The following is a 21,317-nucleotide window of genomic DNA, read 5'->3' as shown; positions in this document are numbered from 1 at the left end:
CACCACATACCCCCACAAACGTTTTGGTCTCATACGACACTCGAATACATACATGGTACATACATCCAATGTTTCTTTAACTCTTTAAGAATCCTCAGCTAAGTGCCCTACACTATCTGTGGCCGTGATTCCCTCGCCAAGCCTCTTTATGATTTGGTCGTAGATAGACACAAGCTATATATATATTGCCATGTATGAGTGATATATGTAGCGTGTTAGTTCTTTTGGGTGGTGGTGGGAGGACGGGGGTAGGCAAGAGGGTTGGTAAGATGGTTCTCCATGCTCCACCATTTTACTTTTGGACGTTGCAATTTGCATCTACGTGCATTGATGCATTGATGAGTGGTCGTGGATGTGTCAAACTTTCATTGATAGACATCACGATTAAAATATCGCATTCTGAGCAAGAAAAAAATTTTGTTTTGGGACAACGAGAATAGTAGCTCGGGTTTTCGAAAGTGCAAGCAAAGCAAGCTTGAATACGTATGAAGAAAAGCCTTATGGAATTGATGGTGCATATTATGGACAAGGAGATGGGTTGTAGCTATGCATGTGTGGGTGATACTTGTCAAGCAAATAATAGAATTTAGTAGTTTGGTGTAGCATGGTTGGGATGATTGTGCCACCTATTCTAACATTGTAAAGTTGGAAGTTTGACCCATCAATATGGGATTCATTTTAGAAAAGAGACACACAATGCAACAATATATGTGAGAAAGTCATGATTTGTACAACGAGCTAAATAATTCAATAGTTGCCTTTGAGCCATAAGCTCGTCACTATAGAAGTAGGTACAACATGACATCACGTATTTGTATTTCACATTAATTCAAAATATGCATTGCTTTTAAGAGAGAGAGAGAGAGAGAGAGAGAGAGAGAGAGAGAGATTCTATTATCATATTCGGAGGTCAAATATGACCTATGAGACCAAAAATATTATATTTCATGTGATACATGTGAAAGTGAGTAGCAACTCTCAATGTTCAAGAACCTCGCCTATGAATGTCACAATTGGGAGTGCACATTATGGTTGTGAGAGAAACTTTGTGCAAGGTGTGGGCTTGGTCAAAGATGCGTGGAAAACATGATTGAATATGATTAAAGGTAGAGCATTATATCAAAGTGTGATACTTAGTCTCTCAAACTTGTTTGGGGCTAAGTGTGCATAGTCAACCACTGGCCCATCTCACATTGCAATGCATGGAAGTAATGGTTCAAATGGCAAACAATGGGATGGGCTCTAACATGTATTGATGTGAATGGTTTCCTTGTTCCGTGAAGAATATTGTTTTTTGAGAGAGAGTTTAAGGAGATTACCAACAAGGAAAAGAGTTTTTAAAGAGCGAAGTGTGCACTTCAAATATATTAGGAGTATTTGGGAATTCTTGAGAAATGAGGGGTATATTTAAGAGAAATGCAGAGATGTTTACCATTGATAGGGTAGCTAGTAGTTTTGCGCCGATGTTTGTATATGCACATTTATGTGAAAAAAGAAGAGAAGTCCTCGAGCTATTTATTAATCGATGCCATTTTGTGATGCGAAGAACATGGGTAGGATGGAGGTCACGAGTGAAGTGTACAAGTGACAACGTAAATGAACCCAAATGTGTGGATGGTGTGCAACCATGCCACTATATAAGAGGACGAGACATAATGTGTGGCGGGTTGGTGAGGTAGGATACATGATACATTCCATCCCATCCATCTTCTTCTCTTGGGGTGTTTGTCGAGGGTTGTCTACTTAGCCTTAAGTGTGAGAGTATATGTATGTATGTATGTTATGTATGTATACATGTGTGTATGTAGGTTTGTATGTAATAATAATGTATGTATGTATGTATGTATGTATGTATGTGTATGTTATGCATGTATGTATGTATGTGAATGAGAGCTAAATAGATACTACGCTTCTTAGCCTTCTTCGTTCTAAGAGGGGAGCGACCCCAACCGAGCGATGGTGTTCGTCTCTCCCCGGGCCTAATAATAATCTCCATGGAGCTGAAGACTTGTATCTGGACTGAGCTTTCTGCTTTCCCTCGCGCCGCCATAGCTTTTCCTGTGAAGCTACCACACCCTCAGTTCCTGCTCAAAGCTTCCTCTTCTCCCTCGTCATCAACCTCGTCCTCTGCTTCGGTCAAGACAGGTAAGCTGCTTTCATCTCATCCCTTCCCTATGTCCTCAGATAATTGGAAGATACTCTTTTTCGTAAATGTGTTGGAAATATGCTGGGGGGGGGGAGAGAGAGAGAGAGAGAGAGAGAGAGAGAGAGAGAGAAGAGAGAGAGAAGAGAAGAGAAAGATAGAAATAAACATTAACCTCTTTCGAGAAGCCAAAATGGCCTCTGAGACCAAACAGGAGATCACATCTTAAAATGTTGTCTCATCTTTGAGAACAGCAAACCATCATTTTCTCTCGACGAGAATAGGAAAAAAGAAGAACTATTTATAGAAAAGAAGATGTTTGTGTGTTTACACCCAGATATACAAAAGCGCATACATGGGACTTGGCAGGGAGTGTGAGTTTTTCATCATTTTTTTGTTTTCGAACAGGTAACAGGAGACATATAAAAGAGAGTAATGGAAACAAGATTTCATCATCCACAATAGTTAAAGCTAAGGAAAGTCAGTCTATCCAGGAAAAGAAGAAGATTAACCTTACTTCAGAGAAGAAAAATCTTCCTTTAGAAGAGAAGAAGAAGAAGAATCCTTTACAAAGCAAGAGGGATCTTCCTTTACAGAAATTCGGAGTGGGGACTGGTGTTAACGTCGTGTCGCCACCAAAGATTAGCATATCGTCCACCCAAATTGCATCTATTCACCCTGATGTGAGTTGTAAATAAAAGAATAACATTTAATCTCTCAGACCTAAACCATGCAAATAAATTAAGAAGTTCACTTGGGGTACAACCCCATAGTGCTCCTTGGTTCCTCTTTATTTCATCAAATGCCCCTGAGTTTTCATTATTTCCCAAATGCCGTTGCTCTACCCCTATTTTTAGTAATTATGCGGTCAATTCATTATCTTGTTCTCAGATATTTGTGTTATTGTGATCAATTATCTGGTCAAGTCATGAAAACTTAGGGAAATTTGGTGAAAGGAAGACAAATCCAGGGTTATATTTTGTTTTTTTTTTCTTTTTTCCATCAGAGGTGAATGATGTAAATAAATAAGAGGTTTACTCTTCCTGATATGAATATTGTAGATAAATAACACTACACTCTTCTTGGTGTGAGTGGTGTTGATAATAAGATTCCACTCTCATTTATGAGAGTGATGTAAATAAATGTGAGTGTGGGTATTTGTAATTTAGAAAACAATAATAGGGAATTTCTCCTACCCCTATCCAATAGCAGAAGAAAAAGGCTTCTAAATCACACGGTTTATAACAACAGATCCAGCAAAATCCTCGAGCAGTAATGCAAACCATAAACAAGGGAAATGAATCAAGTAGATCTAGACCGTCAAAACGAGCAAGGAAGTGTTCAGAAGAACTCCAACATATCTTGAAGCTTAACATGTGCTCAAAACATGGAGACCTTCACGGTGCACTTAAAGTTTATGATATGGCAAAACAAGGCATATTTGATCTAAAACAACAACATTACAACATGCTCTTATACATATGCTCGGCTGCGGCATCTGGAAGCCTAACCCGGCGAAAAGGTTCGAAGAATGATAAAACATCCATTAATAAAGAGAAGAAAGGGCGGGAAGGAAAGGAAGAAGAATTAAATGAGGATGTTGAAGCAATCAATTTCAGCCCATATGATATGGATCTAGCAGCAAGAAAAGGAGTAGAGATTTATGAAGATATGATACATACAAATGTACCTTCTAATGAAGCGACATTTACATCTATTGCCCGACTAGCGGTCGCCAATGGTGATGGTGATATGGCCTTTGAGACTGTAAAGAAGATGGCCTCTGCAAACATAGCTCCAAAGCTTAGATCTTATGAGCCACCATTGCTATGTTTTTGTAACAATAACCAAGTAGAAAAAGCATTTCAAGTAGATGATCATATGATTGCATCGGGGGTTCTACCAGATGAAAATTTACTTCAAGCCTTACTAGGAGTAAGTGTAGAGGCTGGACTTGAGGACAGAGTTTATTCTATATTGCATAGGTTAAGAACAACTGTCAGAGATCTCCAACCAGCAACAGTTGAGATAATTGAAAAGTGGTTCAATAGCAAACCTTCAGCCTTCGCTGGAAAAGAGATTCAACCTTCTAAAGAGGATATTAAAGAAGCAACAATCGCAGGTGGTGGAGGTTGGCATGGTCTGGGTTGGTTAGGCATAGGTAAATGGAAAGCAAAGAGAACAAATATCAGTAAAACAGGGGTCTGTTTATCTTGTGGAGAGAAATTATGTACCATAGATCTAGATCCAAATGAGACAGAGAAGTTTGCAAAGTGCGTTGCTGACCTTGCTTTCGAGAAAGAGAAGAACACGAATGGTTTTAAAGCATTTCAGGTTTGAGTTAGAGAAGTTTTGAAATGTGAATCTTGTTTCCTCAATTAACATATGATCATAGTTGATATTTCCATTTAATGATTGACAGGAATGGCTAGATGCAAATGAGCCTGTAGAAGCTATTATAGATGGTGCCAATATTGGTTTATATAACTCCATGTTTCATGGATTTAACTTCAATCAGGTATGAGGACGGGTTTAAAGAAACAATAGAAATTTTTCTCTGTTGACGTTTTGGGGCCTTGTATTATTTCCCCAATTTCACCAGCAGTATTCTTTTAAGGTATTTGTTCTAGATAGTTTTAAGACTTGCTTTTGGTTGTTATAGACTAAGTTCTTTGTGAGAATGCTATCCAAACATTAGTTCATATTCTTGAAGAGGAAGACCATGTACCTAAAGTTCCATACAGCTGGCTGAGGTTCCCCATATAATAAATGGCTTAGTTTGAATGATCTATTTATCACTTGACATAATCATTGCATCATTTTAGCTTATGAGTGATAATCTTGCTCACATACAAAATTGCATTCTTCCAGTTATCATGGTCTATAAATATTTAAGATTCTGAATTATTTCACAGGTGTCAACAGTGGCAGATGCTGTTAAAGCCAAAAGTCCAACTGGGAGACCACCATTAATAGTCTTACATTGTCGGCGTACATCAGATAAAGCACAAATCCCATCACGATCTCGACAGATTGTCAATAATTGGGTTGCAAACAAATCATTATATTCCACGCCATATGGATCTAATGATGATTGGTACACCAAATACATTCAAGTGCTGTTTTCTGGATAGGCATGGAGGTTAACGGCTACTCTGAATGTCGTTTGACTAATTTCTGTCTGGTTTTATGATAGAATTGTTATTTCTTTATGTTCAGGTATTGGTTGTATGCTGCAGTTCGTTGCAAATCTCTCCTTGTGACGAATGATGAGATGCGGGATCATATATTTGAACTTCTTGGAAATGATTTCTTCCCTAAATGGAAAGAAAGACATCAGGTGTGCTTATTTCACACTGCATGAAAAATAATCCATTTTTTCTTGAAGGTTGCGTCGAGCCAGTCATTAATATATTTATATGTGATAATGATATTTTTTAATTCGAGTAATGTTTAATATCGGTCAATGATCATATCCTGCCAGTCTTAGTGAGTCTTTGGAGACAAATGGTACTTTATCTGTTGGGGTATAAAAGAATGATTTAACATTTTCTGTAATATATGTGTTTGAGAATTGGTATGGCACATTGTTCTTGATCAAGGTGTTTTGTCAAAGACTACTTACCTAAAGCAAACCTTAATTGATTTCTGGGGATCGAAACACAGTTTGGTTGAGCTAAAGATTTACATTATTTGTGTACTGTTGGTTAACCTTCAAGTGTCAAGTAGTTATAAGGTTTGGACAGTGAATTCTTCATTACTCTTTGTACGGCATGTATTGGTGAAAGTGCATTGGGGTGCATAAAATTGAGACAGAAAGATAAACTGAGCACTGAAAATGCTCCAATAAGGTAAACTCTAATGATTATCATCTATTGTAGTAAACCAACAATGTCGTTAATCTATAATAGTGAATCAAAGAAAAATTTGTACGATATAGAACAAAAAAGAAGAAGCTTTATTTAGGACGGACTGCTAAGTAATACCCTATTTTAACTTTGTCGAAGGTATTTCTTCTCCTCTTGAACCTTTGCAGTTTTTAAAATGTAGTGAAGCAAGTTGTATGTGCTATCAAATGGTTGTTTCATCTCTTAGACTATTGTACTACGTCATATCATGATTGCTAATATAAATTGGGGAATGTTCCAGGTCCGATTTACATTCTCGACGAATGGATTGGAACTGTTTATGCCACCACCTTATTCAACGGCAATTCAGGTATAGAATTGGGTCTTTTTTTACCAGTTTGTAACTAATTAAGAATTGTGAATATATGGATTGTGAGGTTTGCTGTGCAGGAATCTGCAAGTGGAGCTTGGCACATTCCTCAAAATGGAGGTGATGACATCGAATCACCTCGAGAATGGCTGTGTGTAACAAGGTCTTCTGTTGATACGTATTGTGAACCTAAACCCGCATTACAAGAGGATTTTTATACTACGAAAAAGGAACTTCTTGAAGTCCATGCTTCTTCAGTGAAATTTGCAATTCAGTCCAAGTCATTGATTTCGGAAACCTCTTTGAAGCTGGAAGTGGCTGAGGAATTAGCAGATTCCTCTATCAATTTTGATATATGACAATTGAAATGTGTAAATAGGTACATGAGAGATCAGCAACTGAGTAACAGCGAGAAACTTCAAATGACTCATCAATTTTTATCTTTCACTGATTCTTTGAAAGGCTAAAAGAGATGCACGTCGGGTATTTCGTTGATCGATTGTTGTATTCTATTTGTGATTTGGTGACAAGTTGGGTCAATGATTGTATCTAGTCCTTGATGAAGATCCATGCTCATTGGTTCCATTTTATTACCTTGAAGATAACAGTATGATATGGCTGATGTAAAAGTAGATTAATGGCAAACAAGAAGATGAAGAATAGGAACGATCAGAAATTTATACAAACATATATTGTTGCTATGGATTAGGTACGTTCATTTATATTTTACAAACCAGATTATAGGTATTGTTCATCTCAAATTCACCAAACTACCACTTGGAAGTGGTTAATATTCAACCTGGCTTCTAGGGATCGGGAACGGCTCGGCTCAAGCCTAAACTAGCTAAATCGGTTTTAAACGGCTTAGCGATTGGGGTCGATTTAGGCTTGAGCCACGCAAACAGTTTGAGCTCGGCTTGGCTTGAGCCTTGCCAAACTGGCTCAAACCGGTTTATCTTATTTAATAATTAGGGTTTAGGGACAATGACGAGGACCTCGTTATGTATACATTGTTTCTTCTTTCTGTACATATAGGTGAAAACTTAATTGAAGCTCCAATTCTCTCCGAATTGGACCTAGGACACGGCGAGCTCGACATGAAGGTGGTTGAGGGATGGGCAAATAGCAATCGAGCGGTCCGGGAAGGGTTACATTGACCAATCAATCATAGTCTACAAAGAGGGAGTCGTGGAGGTGGGACTCGCAGTAGGACTCATCGGTGGTAAGGCCAAGGGGGGTGGGAGTTATATGAGGAGAAGAAGAGTACGAAGTGGTAGTGATGATTTTTGGGTTTCTTCACACCTCTACGGTTTTTTGTCCCAAACCGGTTCCCAGAAAAACCGGTTTAGGGATTGATTTGGTTTGGTTTGGTTTAGGTTTGAGAACTCCGAAACGGTTTAGGCTTAACTGGTTTGGCTTGGGTAAGGCCAAACCAGTTCCTAAACCGAACCATTGCCAATTCCTACTGGCTTCAATTTGGAATCATGGTCCTTGCTAGATTGGGACTAAGTCAGTTGGGGAATGGGGAAATCTGATCTAAATATAACTGCAAAACCAGAACCAAGTAAAGATATATTTGGTGGTTGGTTAGTGATACGCTTATATTGGTTTGCTCTTTTACAAATACAATGTGACAATCTTAATGTTTATACCATCCATTCATAAACAACACAAATAGTGGCTTTCTTGTGTACATGGAGTGTGGTGCATTGGATGAGTTCCAACTAATAATATCAGCTTTTCCAGATGTCATTGAATCTTTTGAAATCCTGTATCAACTTTTCCAGAGATGGCATTGGATCATTTCAGGTCCTGTGATATCCTCGTTTTGCCAAAACATCAAATCATTGATTACACTATCTACAAACATTGTAAGTTGGGATGTGGTGAACATCTTGTTTACATGTGCACTAATGTTCCATTAGGCAACAGCCGATCATGGTTGGATGGTCAGATAAGCTGCTTCCTCAATTGCCCACCTAGGAAGGACATCAACAGCTACCGGATCGGTATTTATTTCACCTAAATAAGTGTCCCATGGAGTGTACAAAACAATGCACCTCACAAATCCTCCATTTGCATTCATAAGCCATTTTACAATACACAATGCTCTACGTCTGCATTCATATGCTCCATGTCTTGATTATATGCATTCATAAGAAATTTTATAATACACAAATACAACTCACAAGCTTTGAAAATGCTCTACGTTAGCGTTCACTCCACAACTTGCATACAGAAATTGGTCTTTTTGCAAGTTGCTGGACAAGGTTCACGCACTTTTTTGGGGGGATAATCCTTTTTTTGTTTTTTCCCGCAAATAATCTCTACAAATGTCTAAACCTCAGTACACATGCCCACATACATGCACAAACAAATTTAGAAAAACAAGCCTTTTTCTTTTCCAAATAAGCTGTAACCTTGGGCTACAGAATACCTACTACATCTTAATTACAGACACAAAAAACTTTAAACTGCTAAACCTGTGCTAATTAGAAAACCATTTCAGCTTTTAATTTTGAAACAAGCTGTAACCTTGTTAACCTGTGTTAAAGGTGTAATTGGCTACGCAACACCTACATCATTAAGTACAAAATTTCTACACCTTAATTACAGAAACAATTTACATATATATTTTACAGTATTATCAGATAGTATGGAATATTATGCATATGTTGCAAAGTTCAGTTCCAGGTGGGATGAACAGCTCAACACTCCACAGCCTTCAAGGAATCGGCAAAGTACACAAACGTTGGATTGCTTGCTCCCTCCTTATAATATGAATATACAAGAGAGGCATCTTCCTTCATGTTTTCACCAACAAAACTGCATGAAAGAAAATGTTAATAGCTTGAAAGTGCAAAGAATATACAAGGTAATTTAGAAATTGTACAGATGGAACCGAGACAAAATATAATGATTCATTTCATACAACTTAAGGTCTTTCACTTTGGACTTGAGCCACTTCACAGCTGCATCGGCGTTCTTTCTGAAGTGATCATGCCGTTCCGTTGGTAACTGTGGAGTCAGCTTTGTTACGAATCTGTCAAGGTAATTGGAAAATGATGTCTCATCCATTGGCGGTTGTTCCTGCATCAACCAATAACGAATTTCAAGAGGAATCCCATCAAATCCTAAAACCAGCACGAATCGAAAACTAAACCATGAGCTCATAGGTTAACAGTACCACTTTTCCAGAAAAAAAATAATACCACAATGTTCTTATTGTAGCACTATATTTCATGATGCTTACTTGAAGGATGAATGCATCTACTATGTCTATTGTCTTAACCGGTTTATCTTCAACTTTTTCATCCTCTGATACGCCTTCAAATGGAGGATTTGCTGCAATATCCACAGAGACGGGACCTTTCTCTATCCACTATTCAATTAAACAAGAACAATTTCCTTAAAAAATAGAATCTTGGAATTGTGATTAATAAGTTACGATGTTGAAAAAGCTTGACATGGCAATTACCTTCCCATCTACTTCCCACAAAATTCCATCAAACACCTCCTTGTAGGGGAAAGAATCTGATAAGAGCTCATCACCTTTGATAACAAAAAAACAGAACTCGGTTTTCATAATTCCATATAGAAAGACATAGGGAGACATTCATATTTTTTACATAATGATGTATCATTGCATCTAAACTTCAATAATGAAATCAGCAAAAATTAGAAACAAGCAGCTACGGTCATTTGAGAGATAATAATGGTGAATAAAATACGTCACAAAAAAAGGCATGGGAGAAAGACACAAAGACATAAACAAATTCACGTCATCAATCAAAATTTTCAGTAGATAATCCAAAAAAGAAATGTTAGGATAGAAGGAGTTGAAATCTCTTTCTGCTCAATAGTTTTTAGGAATAAATGTGTAACAAGAAACAAAGACATAATATAATTTACGTCATCAATCATTCTTTCATTACTTACTTCAAAAAAGATCAATATCCACATATAAGAAGAGATATCTCTTGCTATTGATAGTTTTTTGGAAAAAACATGCACCCAACAAACGAAAATAGGCAGAGAAATATTACCCGACAGACGATCCTGATAAACCAACATGATTGCAAGAACTTAGCTTCTCTCTCTCTCTCTCTCTCTCTCTCTAGTCTTATCACTTTCTTTGATGCAGAGAGGTTCTCTGTGATGAGAGAGAAAAAGTAAATGCCGCCGTTTGTTTTTAAAGGAGAAAGGAAAGGATCGAGGAGGCGAGGAAGAGGTGAAAGCTCCATTTCAGCCGAAATTAGTAACAGAGGTGGCAAGGGTTTTGTTTCTATTATTCTCAAACTCTTAAAACTCTAATGTGTTAAAAGACATCCATGTACATACTCAAAAACCCTAAGCCACATCATCTCTCTTACTATTAAGACCGCAAAAAGTCAAGACCCTGTATGCTCATGTGTTGTTCCTTGGTGGACAGTGGACACCATCACCACCCCCACCATGGTCTTGTCCATAAGATGTGGTATCGGCTTTCCCGCATTTCTCTTACCCTCGTAGCTTTGTTGTGGTGTCTCACATTCTATGAGCTAGCATAGCATGGCCTTGCTTTAGATACCCGAGCCTTTGATGTTAACGATATCGATTGTTCGGAAACTAAGTTGGAATGCTACTTACACAACTCCTTTTGGGGAATGGTTGACGGAAAAGAAGCCGATGTATTGATTGTGTATGCAAGTGAATTTTTAAAATTAAATCGTTCATAAGCGCTTTAAAGTTTGGCATTGAAATTTTATTAATCTCATAAAGCAAGCCATACTAATGTGTACATAGAAAGAGAGAAGTTACTTGCTCTCTAGAACCAATACAAGCTCATTATTGAGCTTGCAAGCTACCAACATCTCATATTATTGGGGAAGGCTAATTGCATGCAACCGCAAGGTGGACAAGAGCTATTGTGGCAATCACTCAATAATGACAAATGGGGATCAAGCTCTTAGTTTTGGAATGATCATATCTCACTTCAACTAAGAGTGCATTTGCATGCTACAAATAATTATGACTCTTCATGTTTTTACTAACGATCCAAATATTCCCTTTGTAATAAACATGTGATTCAACAAATGTTTATTAAATTTCCAATGGCTTATTTGTTAAATCGAATCACACGGACCTCAAATGGTTCTTGAATCTCGCATAGAACTATGTCACCTAATGACAACATGATTTTAACTTCCTTGTCTACAAAGAAAATGCATATAATGCTCAAACATGTGAACAAACATATTATCAATGTGTTCGGATGCAGAAGAGAATTGACATAAATGCTTGGAAAGGTATCTTTGACTAGCCTTATTCGTCTCCACAATTAAGTTTGGGGAAATTTAGCAGTGAAAATCTTGTGAAATATGTAAACAATACATAATGGCTCTCCTAAATGTCACATTGGATATAGATCCTAAATGTCACATTGGATATAGAAACAGGCAAGCTTGCAAAGAAACATGGACATTGGAAAGCATTGAAAAATGAAGTGTTGATATTGCCACATGCTTTTTTGTTTCTCTAAAAAGGTGACTCAACAAGAGATGACAATGAGTATTGGAAACGGAACAATTTAGACGGCTACAAATCTCCTGATTTACGCAAGCTCACAAGTTTTTCTTGATAAGTACGAGGGGCCTAGTTGACACTTCAATGAAAATGGAATGCAAGATTGGGATTCCTTTGATTTTTTGTGGTATATGTGTCATGCACCAACTCCAAAGATGGTACAAAGTGAAGAATCTCTAGTAAATTTGAGTGTTGATTCACTCGGTCAAAACCAAGAAAAAATAGAGAACAAATGTATTATCTTTGCTTGAATGGTCACAACCTCAAAGTTAAGTATGTGACAATGGCAACTGTAGAGATGAAAAGTGACAAGGTGTTATGTGCTAACGCATAATGAGGAAGTATTGCCTTTAAATTTCTCACAAACCTCACTAGATGACATAAATATGAGACAAGTTCTAATTTATGTACTTGGAAAATAAAGATCATCTTTAAAAGCATTATAAAATTGCCATATACCTGAAGCATTTGAATTCAAAAGTGTACAACGTTTTGATGCAAGCATTCCTTTTGATGATCCACAAGCAATCAAACCACCTTTGGTGGTAGATGCAAACTCTCCATATATTGTACAACAAGAAAATCATACATTTCACAACAAATTTCGAGAGAAGGAAGAACCTTGCAACTCATATGATACAACTCAATGTGCATTCTACCTCGGGCTTTTTATTGGTTACAACACTTCCTCTTTGGTTATGAAACCTTAAGGGAGACCTTTCATCTTATTTTAAAATTAATTTTGGGTGTTGAAGAGGAATTTATTTGTGTGGACGCGACCTCTTTAATGCTCTGTGTTATGGTCGACAATGGGCCCAATTGAACATGGTTGAAGACTGCTGTCGTAACAAAGGGACCTTGCATCCAACTTCTCCAGTTAATTCCAATAACAACCAAGATCTTGGATAATAGGCCTTACCTTCCAAGGCATAATGGTACACACTGGCATTCAGATTTTCCTAGTAATCACTTTCGTATCCAGCCTGTCCAAGGAAAAAACATGTCTTTATGTACACATCATGTCCCAAAACCTTTAAGACAATAAATAGGTCAGGGGTTCAACTCCATCTCCCCAAAAACCAACCAATTCATTGAAAAAACTAAGGATTATGTTAAAAGTTGGAAATTGAAGAGGAACTATGTTTACTATTAATGTGCCATGAGTGAGTTTCACAATAATGACGGAAGGAAATCCAACCTTCTTCAGTTGGAAGAGAGCTTTGAAGATCGCAGCACCTTTAGAGGATTGATTTTTGGTTTGTGAGGGATCTTTCCAACTCACTTATCTTAGAGAGGAGCATCTCTTTCTCCCTGAGTACTTGCGCAATGTGTACATCTTGTTCAGTCCCAATGGATTCAATCTCTGCAATTTTGTTGCACAATTGAGCCATATCACCATCTTCAGCCAGCTCATGTGCTTCTACTATGCCTGAAATCTGCCACAAATGTATAAAGAAATAAGATGAGGAATAACTAGTGTCACATAAAGACAATATTCAAATTGCACTCAAAATAATAATCAATGGGAAACACTGACTGCTGAGGACATCTGCGCAAATACTCCATTTGCACTCGTGCATTGTTTGTTCTTGGGTACAATCTTTTCCGCGTGAAATCGTCTTGTAACTTTTACGTGAACTTCTCCCTTCTTAACTCCTTTAAGAGGGATCCAAAAGTCTTTTGTCTCATTTTCTGGCAAGGTTTTGAATTCAACAACACAATCACCAATGCTCGAGGTTGGCAAGAGTGCATTGTGATCCTTGACATGAAGCTTTAAGGTTTGATTTTCATCCTCCAAAAATTGTAATGTCTGATTCCATCGTGGATTTAAGGTCCTGTGAATAACCTACAAACCAGCTAAAATTTTCTCTCCCTCCATAAGATTTAGTAGTATATTCTCTCTCCAGTGGTGAGGCATAGATGCCAAGTTCAACAGTTCAAATCCCTTCTTCTTTTTGTTTTGGAGATCCAGAACACACATAACATCTGCACATGTATTGTTCTCATAGGCTGGTTTTGGCCTATGGTAGACATGAGAAAACTTCCATTCTAAAAGGTATCATATTATATTATGAGCAACGGCAAGATTACAAGCGTATAAATTACTAGGTCAAGAGAACAAAGAAAGATGTAACAAAATAAACTAACATGCTGTTCTTCCTCAGAATAAGAAAAAATACAAAGAACCCATGGCCAAACTACTGAGTTCTTAAACACAAATGGAATGTACACAAAAAACATGGAAAAGTGTTGTGACTTGTGTAAAGCAAGCTGGAAAAATATAGCCAAAAAAGAGATGACATAACTGAAAACAGCGAGAGGCAGTCTCAAAGAGTGTGCAAAAATATATAGGCTCAAATAGAGAGCCAAATCTTAATAAGTGTTGACCTTTCATTAAGAATGATGACAGAGGATAACCCCTCCGCACCAAGGGCATAGAAGAGACATCACAGTTCACAAGAATAAAGAGAGAGTTACCGTTCTTAGCCTATATAAAACTTTTGTGTCTTTGTTTTGGAATGGAAGAGAGACGATATAATATTATAGAGAGGTAAAAAATACTTATGTGGTTGACAACACCATATGTTCTTCCTCAGCATTCATCCATTGCATATTGTGGACTCTAAAAAAATAAAGGCTAAGAGAGGGGCAGTGTGAACCATTTACATATAAGGCCAAGCACGTGATGCAGGGATAGGATTAAGGGAGTCTGCAAGCAAGGGCAATACATAGGTTAAGAGGATGTGAGCTTTGAAGGTACATAAACGAAGGGGTTGGAGCCATTAACATAAACTTAGAGACAAATGATGACAAACCTTGGTTCGCTTCCTTTGTTTACCATACTGAACAATTATGAATGGATCACTCGTTCCACATAAATCAGCCGCTATTAAATCCCGTGCCTCAACAAGCACTAACTCGAGCATACCATGTCTTGTATTTGCTGCCTGCATTAAGAAACATACTTAACAACATTCACAACACCTCTTCGAACAAGAGTATTTTCTTTACAGTAAGATATCGGGTTTCATGGAGTAGCTGTAGCAAACAACCTCAGGCTCATTGCTTATAGATTGTGATGGAAGCATTTTGATGATGAGCCTAATTTCACCCACTTCCATATTCGCAAGTGGTACCCACATATCTCTGCACTCGTCATCTTCAAGACCTTCCACGTTAACACGTGCACTTCCCAATGAATCGTCAATCAACGTATCAGCATCATAACATTTTAGCCTCAGATATTCTTCTCCACTAATTTCTGCAAATTCAAATGTCTGATTCCAAGATGGGTCTAGATTCTGGGATACTGTCTTTGTTCTTCTTACAGTCTGCATGGAAAATAGTGAATAAGAGAGAGATACATCTAGCTTGACAATCAGGCCATAGTTGAGATGGTTATGTCAAATGTTTTGAGACTATTGAAGTCATTAGTTCAATACACTGCTGTAGCATGTAGTTTAAGAATAGTGATATATGATGTAATAAAGACATGTGAAATAGCAATTTGAACCTATGAACTGTGTATAGATTACCACTACAGTAAGCCCAATATGACAGATAAAAAAAAGAGATCTACCTAGTAATATCTAAAGAATCAGAATTAGATTGACAGAAGAAAAACTGGATTAAACAAGCTCTTTAGAACATGCACATTATTATCACAGGAATATAGCAATTAAACTAAAGATTAAGTGATTTCAGAAAATTATTACAAATAATTAATTCTGTACTCGTGCATACCTTTCCATATTGCAGTAGAACATAAGGGTCACTCTTCCCAAGCTTATCCTTTGCAGCAAGATTTCTTCCTTCTTCAACTGTGATCTTCATGACTCTGCCTGTGCTCTGCTGAAATCTGGAGACAGAACTGAGTATGCTATGCAAGGGTGGTTCCATAGCACCATCAATAAAATGCCACTGATTCAGCACAAGTTTGACAGTTAACTGCAACAGAACTGGTCATAGTGTCAATATGTCATTCTCAATTCTCCCTCTCCATCTTACCCTCTCTCAAAAGAAAAAAGTTATTCAATTCCATTAATCCTGATGTTGATCATTGAAAAGGTACTATTCTAAGCTAACAAAAATAGTTTCCGATATAACATTTGCTAAAGGTCTCATGTAAAACTTATATGCTCAATAAAGCTATTTCCGTTTTATATTTGCAAATATTCAATTCCATTAATTCTGATGCTGATCAAGGAAAAGCTAAATTTTTAATCTAGCAGAAATAGTTTCCAAAATAATACTTGTTCATGGTCTCATGTTAACTTATATATGATGCTCAATAAAGCTATTTCTGGTTTAATATTTGCAAATGAGAAATCGTTGAAATATGGACCTCAGCACAACCGGATCCAATGAGTGGAACCTTCATTTCAACCTCTTTCCCTGAATGTTCCGCAAGAACAGCTATAGAGTTATTATTCCTTCCAATACACCAAAATACAGTGGAATCATCTTGGATATACTTCACCTATAGAAAACATGAAAACATAAATACAATCAAATCAACCAAGTTCCAAATTAATTGCTTATTGAGATGTACTTTTTAGAGCAGCAAAAGGAATCACCATTTTAGATACCTTAATTTTACATTGACCAAGAGATCGTAGGCCACAATTTTCCAATTCTTTTTCATAGACATTGAAATAAATACTCCCTGTACTTCCATCCAGCATCATCTTAAATGTTTCATCCCAATGTGGTGACAGATCTCCATCAGAAAATTTCGTCTTTCGTGATACATTTTCCAGTGTTACCACAACAAACATACTTCGATCTTTTCGTTCTATAACTCCTGCATTTGCTACTGCCCCTAGATTGTTTCCAGAAATGACCATAACACTTATAGTGCCTCCAGAAACACGTTTATTAAGGTTGACCGAGGGAAATGATAAACAGCTTCGATGTGGCTCAACCATTGTCTTCACCAGACTTCGAAGCAACATTTTCTCCTGTAGAAAACATTTACACATATTAGTAACAAATTATACATTATAAATATCTTCCAGATTTCAACATGTTTGCGCAAAAAGCCAAAACAAACCAGGAGAGAAGCAATGCCGGGTATTTCCAACACACCAAAAGTCACACCTATCCGAACTTCAGGAGGTGATTCAAACGAATATAGGACGCATTTTCCATGAAGAACAGGTACAATCTTGAGCTGTGAAAAGTGAAAATGAAATACATATTTAAAGTAAAACATATATAGACCAAATTGACATTAAAGATGGGTAGTACATTTAGACCCAAAATCTTTTTACAAAAATAGAATCATACATCACCCTTCACTTGCAAATTTCTGATGACAGCATTTACTCTTATTCCTGCAATTGTCATCGATAACACAATGCTCATTTCATCAGAGTTCCAATTGAGCCCTGTGTGAAGGATCTCCTAGAAACCAAAGATGCAAAACTTAACTTTGCTGCATCTCAAGTTTATACACAGAATCAACTAAATTCCATTAAGAGAATGAGATTCCAAGAAATTAGGGAGAGCAAAGCAATGTCAAAACTGGTTATTACCACACTCAAAAAACTAGTAAGAGTATATCAAACCTCATCGCCATCTCTCGTCCAATATGTGCAATCAAGCCCCACAGTCGGTGGTGCTAATCCTAGAGAAAACTCCTCCAACTCTATATTTTCCTTCATCGAGAGCCAAAGTTCCACGAATTAGAGAACTACTGCATATCCTAGTAAAATGGTCATTCTGAAGAAGAAAACTATACCCAATGCCCATAGACACCCAATAGATTTTGTTCATATCTGATAGAGACACGTGCACTCTATATCTGATAGAATGTTTTTTAATATACTCACAATGAACTTTGGTTTCTTTTGCTTCAATGTTTTCTGGAAAATAGAAGACAATAGGAGTCTCGATTACTTCTTCTTTAGTTGCATATATCCAGAAGAAAGGAATATACTCAGGATGAGGCAAGTTATTAGTCTTACCATCGTCTTTACTTACCATCAGCAAGGCAGCACACCTATGGGAAAGCTTTGGTTCCATATAGTTTGGCCATATGTTCATGATCAACTTGTTTAACCACTCACAAGGTTCCAATGGTGACAAAGGCTACAAGAAAAGCACCCATAGAAGTCAATTTCTGTTCAAGTTTAACTCTTTATTCAACAGAAAAATGTACATACTTGTGTATTCTGCATGTACCACTTCCGTCTTTCATTCATCATCTCTACAAGTAATTTACGTTGCTGCCTTTCATACTGCAAACATGGGAACTGACATTAGCAAAATGAGAACTATATATACCATTGACATTTTTTGCTCAAACGATTTAAAAACATAAATGAATTGTTTTTGATAGTTCCCCATGGTTTGATTCCATCTTCGAGAAAACAGTAACAAAAATGTAATTTCAACTCATCATAAAGAGCAATTTCTGATGCACCCCATTATTCCTTGTATTTGTGTTTCATTGCTACAATAATTATACCATTCTTTTGTACCTGAATGACACCCTCCAATTTGTCTCATAGAGAAATTTGGGCCTTAAAGAGATGCCAGGGTAACATTTTCTTTCTTTCTTTCTTTCTTTCCCTTTGTATTAGAGGTATATTGTTCGCTAGGTTCATTGCAGAGGACACCTCTCTAGATTACAATTCGCACAGCTAGGCCACACAGATTTTCAAGCTGGGTTCTTTCCAGTTCGCACATGGCTACCAAGGAAATATTTCGTAGGTTCTTTCCTCCCATTAGGAACCAAACTCAGCAGATATTCTCACCAGGATTGAGATCCATTCGATATTTTTTGGTTCAAGGCCTTGCGCCAACATTTGCTCAAAGTAAACACACGTGGCATTCCAGACAGTGGGCTCAAAACAATCAATGCCACCCCAAATCAGACCACCCTTGAGACACCTTGCCATATCGTGCCATCGACGCATTTCAGCCGATCACCTCACAGCATCTGCAAGACAGTCATTTATAGACCACCAGCTCTGCTACTCACAAACACCCCATCTACCCTTACGGAGATAGCAGGGGAGGATAGTGAGAATGCTCAGACAGACATACCCTTGGACAAGCCTTGGAAGCAAGTTGTGTTTGAAGACTTGATGGCTCGTGGAATTCTTCAAGCCACATTATGCATCGCATTCCACTATGTTCTTTACCATTGCAAGAACCAAGATATCTGTTGCTGAGATCCATTACTATTATAGATCCTACTGGGTTCAAATATCATCAAATTCATTCACTAGATGCCAATGCAGAATGTAGGGGTGGAATGCTTGGCTTTCTGATCTCTTCCGTACAACCTTACAAACTAAGCAGCATTCGGTTGGGAATTCTCTCTCTCTCTCGCTCTCATGTTTCTAGCCCCCCCCCCCAAAAAAAAGACGTGAAAACATCATTACGATCATCTTTTTCATCCCTATCTCTCTATGAGAGAGAGAGAGAGAGAACGCTTTCCGTCCTATCTATGCAAGATCCGAAATTCCCTCTTAAGCAAAGAGAAGAGAGAACAAAGGAAGGATGAAGGAAAAGAATGAGAAAAAAGGTAGGAGCAAGAAGAAGCAAATAAGCAGGCGTACCTTCATGGAGAGCCAGAGAATGAGGAGAATAGGCACCCAATAGGAAGAGGAGGGAGAGAAGAGATGCTCGAGAAGAGTGGCGGCTGATGAAGCGGCGACGATGAAAAGCATCCGCCGCTGTTCAATCCCTAGCTGGGCGCAACAAGAAGAAGAATACTTGGAGAAGAAGACCTTCATCCTAGAGGCTATGAGAGAAGGAAAAGCGGTGGCAATGGCGATGGCGGTGGGCATATGTATGTATTATATAAGTTAGTTTGTTGGGTGGGAAAGGCTCTGTATGTGTGTGTGTGATATATATATGTATATAATAGAGAGAGAGAGAGAGAAAGAAAGAAAGAAGGATTATAAGAAGCTTCGGCTATGGCGATCAAGATTAAATCGAAGAATGGAGATGAAAAGACAAGAGAGGAAACAGAAACGTGGACCAATTCTTCTATTGTGGATGATTGTTGATGGTGGATGAAGAGAGAGAGAGAGACCTTTCCTTTCCTTTCCAAAAACTCTATTAGAAAGAGACAGACAGACAGACAGACAAGACAAAGAGAGAGAGAGAGAGAGAGAGAAACTCTGCTTTTTTGGCTCCTCTTCTTGAGTTGACCATCTCTATTATAAATTATAACTATACATATAAGTAACACAAGCACATTCTCTCTTTACTGCACATAAAACACATATGTACCTATGGGGGCCCAACCCACCCCATGATTGCTCTCTCTCCAATCATCGCGTATATCTATCTCGTTGTTAAGCGCTTGGATTGTACCACAATCGGTCATGAAGAAGAGTGCATCACCACCAAGGACATACTACGGCTAGAGGAACTATAAAAACGAAATGGCAAGAGGAAAAGGGAACTAATGGAAGGCCAAGTGTGAAAGAATCAATACCCTAAATGAAAATACCATATAAACCACATTGTGGTGTCTTTGTAAGGGTTCTTCCATTTGTAAAGATCTCCCTATTGAGTAAGAACTAGACCTTCCTCTCCTCCTTCTTGTATTCCTTAAGCTTATGAGAGATTAATGAAGTGTTTAGTTAGAGAACACTAATCTCTCTTCCTTGTTGGTGCTAGACCTCTTAGCAAAGAGGGTTAATAAACATATTCATTACTTTATTGTCTATGAGAGCAAGCTTGAGAGAGATATTATTCTTAATCATTGTTTTAATTGGTAAGTGAGTGTGAGGCTCGGAGGTGTCTGACAACCATCTCCGCAAATGACATCAAGGAGAGTTTAACTTTGTCGATACATAGATCCTACACACTTGTATACTTTGTCGATCATCTCAACACATATGTATGTTGCTCGCGTTGTCACCCCGTCCTTCCTTGGCTCATGTCCTTCAATAACCTAGATAGTTGAAACGGGACACTACATTTGGTTCAACAGGGGGGGGCATCAACCCTGCATAGCTTGTAGTCGACATGACATCCACATATATTGTCAATTTGTTCTTCCTAGGCTGGAACGATTTCGTGACCTTGGTTCCTCTCGTGGATGGTCTGAAACAGCACAACTAATTTCGGAGGGGAGACATCATTGTCCCTTTGTAGTGTAGTTTGCAACCATTAATCCCTATGTTGTTGGCGACCGTGTTCTTCTGGAACAATAACAATTACATAATCTTCTACTTGAATGGTCAGAACAGGGCACGACTAATTTGGAGGGTAGAGCATAGTCCATTTCTTAGTGGTTTATATGTGATTATAGGATGAACAATTACTTGGCAAGTTATTCTATCTCTCTCAACCCTTGGCAAGAGAGAGATCACTCCCTTACAAGTAAATGTTCACGCATGCGTAGATCTTTTAATGATAGGAG

General features: G+C 37.8%; 3 protein-coding genes and 1 pseudogene across 6 annotated transcripts; 1 reads left to right on the top strand and 3 right to left on the bottom strand.

The window, feature by feature from the left end:
* The first annotated feature begins 2,702 nt into the window (after nucleotides 1-2,702).
* LOC147858401 (proteinaceous RNase P 2-like) lies at nucleotides 2,703-6,925 on the top strand. Its single transcript, XM_087327188.1, has 7 exons — nucleotides 2,703-2,826; nucleotides 3,356-4,477; nucleotides 4,566-4,661; nucleotides 5,059-5,240; nucleotides 5,363-5,483; nucleotides 6,293-6,361; nucleotides 6,442-6,925. The coding sequence occupies exons 2-7, from the start codon at nucleotides 3,419-3,421 to the stop codon at nucleotides 6,718-6,720; spliced, it is 1,806 nt and encodes a 601-aa protein (XP_087183314.1). The 5' UTR covers nucleotides 2,703-2,826; nucleotides 3,356-3,418; the 3' UTR covers nucleotides 6,721-6,925.
* Nucleotides 6,926-8,850: 1,925 nt separating this feature from the next.
* On the bottom strand, nucleotides 8,851-10,638 carry LOC147858400 (translationally-controlled tumor protein homolog). The gene is made up of 5 exons (XM_087327329.1): nucleotides 10,408-10,638; nucleotides 9,840-9,913; nucleotides 9,615-9,743; nucleotides 9,294-9,451; nucleotides 8,851-9,187 (listed from the first exon to the last, which is right to left on the bottom strand). Exons 1-5 carry the CDS (start codon nucleotides 10,433-10,435, stop codon nucleotides 9,070-9,072), a joined length of 507 nt encoding a protein of 168 aa, XP_087183455.1. The 5' UTR covers nucleotides 10,436-10,638; the 3' UTR covers nucleotides 8,851-9,069.
* A 1,718-nt stretch (nucleotides 10,639-12,356) lies between these two features.
* LOC147858398 (synaptotagmin-4-like) lies at nucleotides 12,357-19,785 on the bottom strand. Of its 4 annotated transcripts, none has more exons than XM_087326891.1 (15): nucleotides 19,498-19,785; nucleotides 18,094-18,168; nucleotides 17,912-18,019; nucleotides 17,761-17,793; nucleotides 17,497-17,586; nucleotides 17,216-17,332; nucleotides 16,980-17,099; nucleotides 16,516-16,887; nucleotides 16,272-16,406; nucleotides 15,671-15,874; nucleotides 14,980-15,258; nucleotides 14,743-14,874; nucleotides 13,464-13,772; nucleotides 13,125-13,362; nucleotides 12,357-12,909 (listed from the first exon to the last, which is right to left on the bottom strand). In XM_087326891.1, exons 1-14 carry the CDS (start codon nucleotides 19,726-19,728, stop codon nucleotides 13,165-13,167), a joined length of 2,403 nt encoding a protein of 800 aa, XP_087183017.1. In that variant the 5' UTR covers nucleotides 19,729-19,785; the 3' UTR covers nucleotides 12,357-12,909; nucleotides 13,125-13,164. The 4 variants fall into 4 exon arrangements, with proteins under 4 accessions (XP_087183017.1, XP_087183018.1, XP_087183016.1 ...); XM_087326892.1 differs by having other exon boundaries at nucleotides 13,163-13,362; XM_087326890.1 differs by having other exon boundaries at nucleotides 12,357-13,362.
* Nucleotides 18,960-19,112, bottom strand: LOC147858399 (5.8S ribosomal RNA; annotated as a pseudogene).
* Nucleotides 19,786-21,317: the final 1,532 nt, after the last annotated feature.

The sequence above is a fragment of the Azolla caroliniana genome, unplaced genomic scaffold (genome assembly GCF_043228905.1).
Source record: "Azolla caroliniana isolate FFs.n. ecotype wild unplaced genomic scaffold, voAzoCaro1.0.p SCAF_11, whole genome shotgun sequence".
Taxonomy (NCBI): Eukaryota; Viridiplantae; Streptophyta; class Polypodiopsida; order Salviniales; family Salviniaceae; genus Azolla; species Azolla caroliniana.
This window is presented reverse-complemented; position numbering and strand designations above follow the sequence as displayed.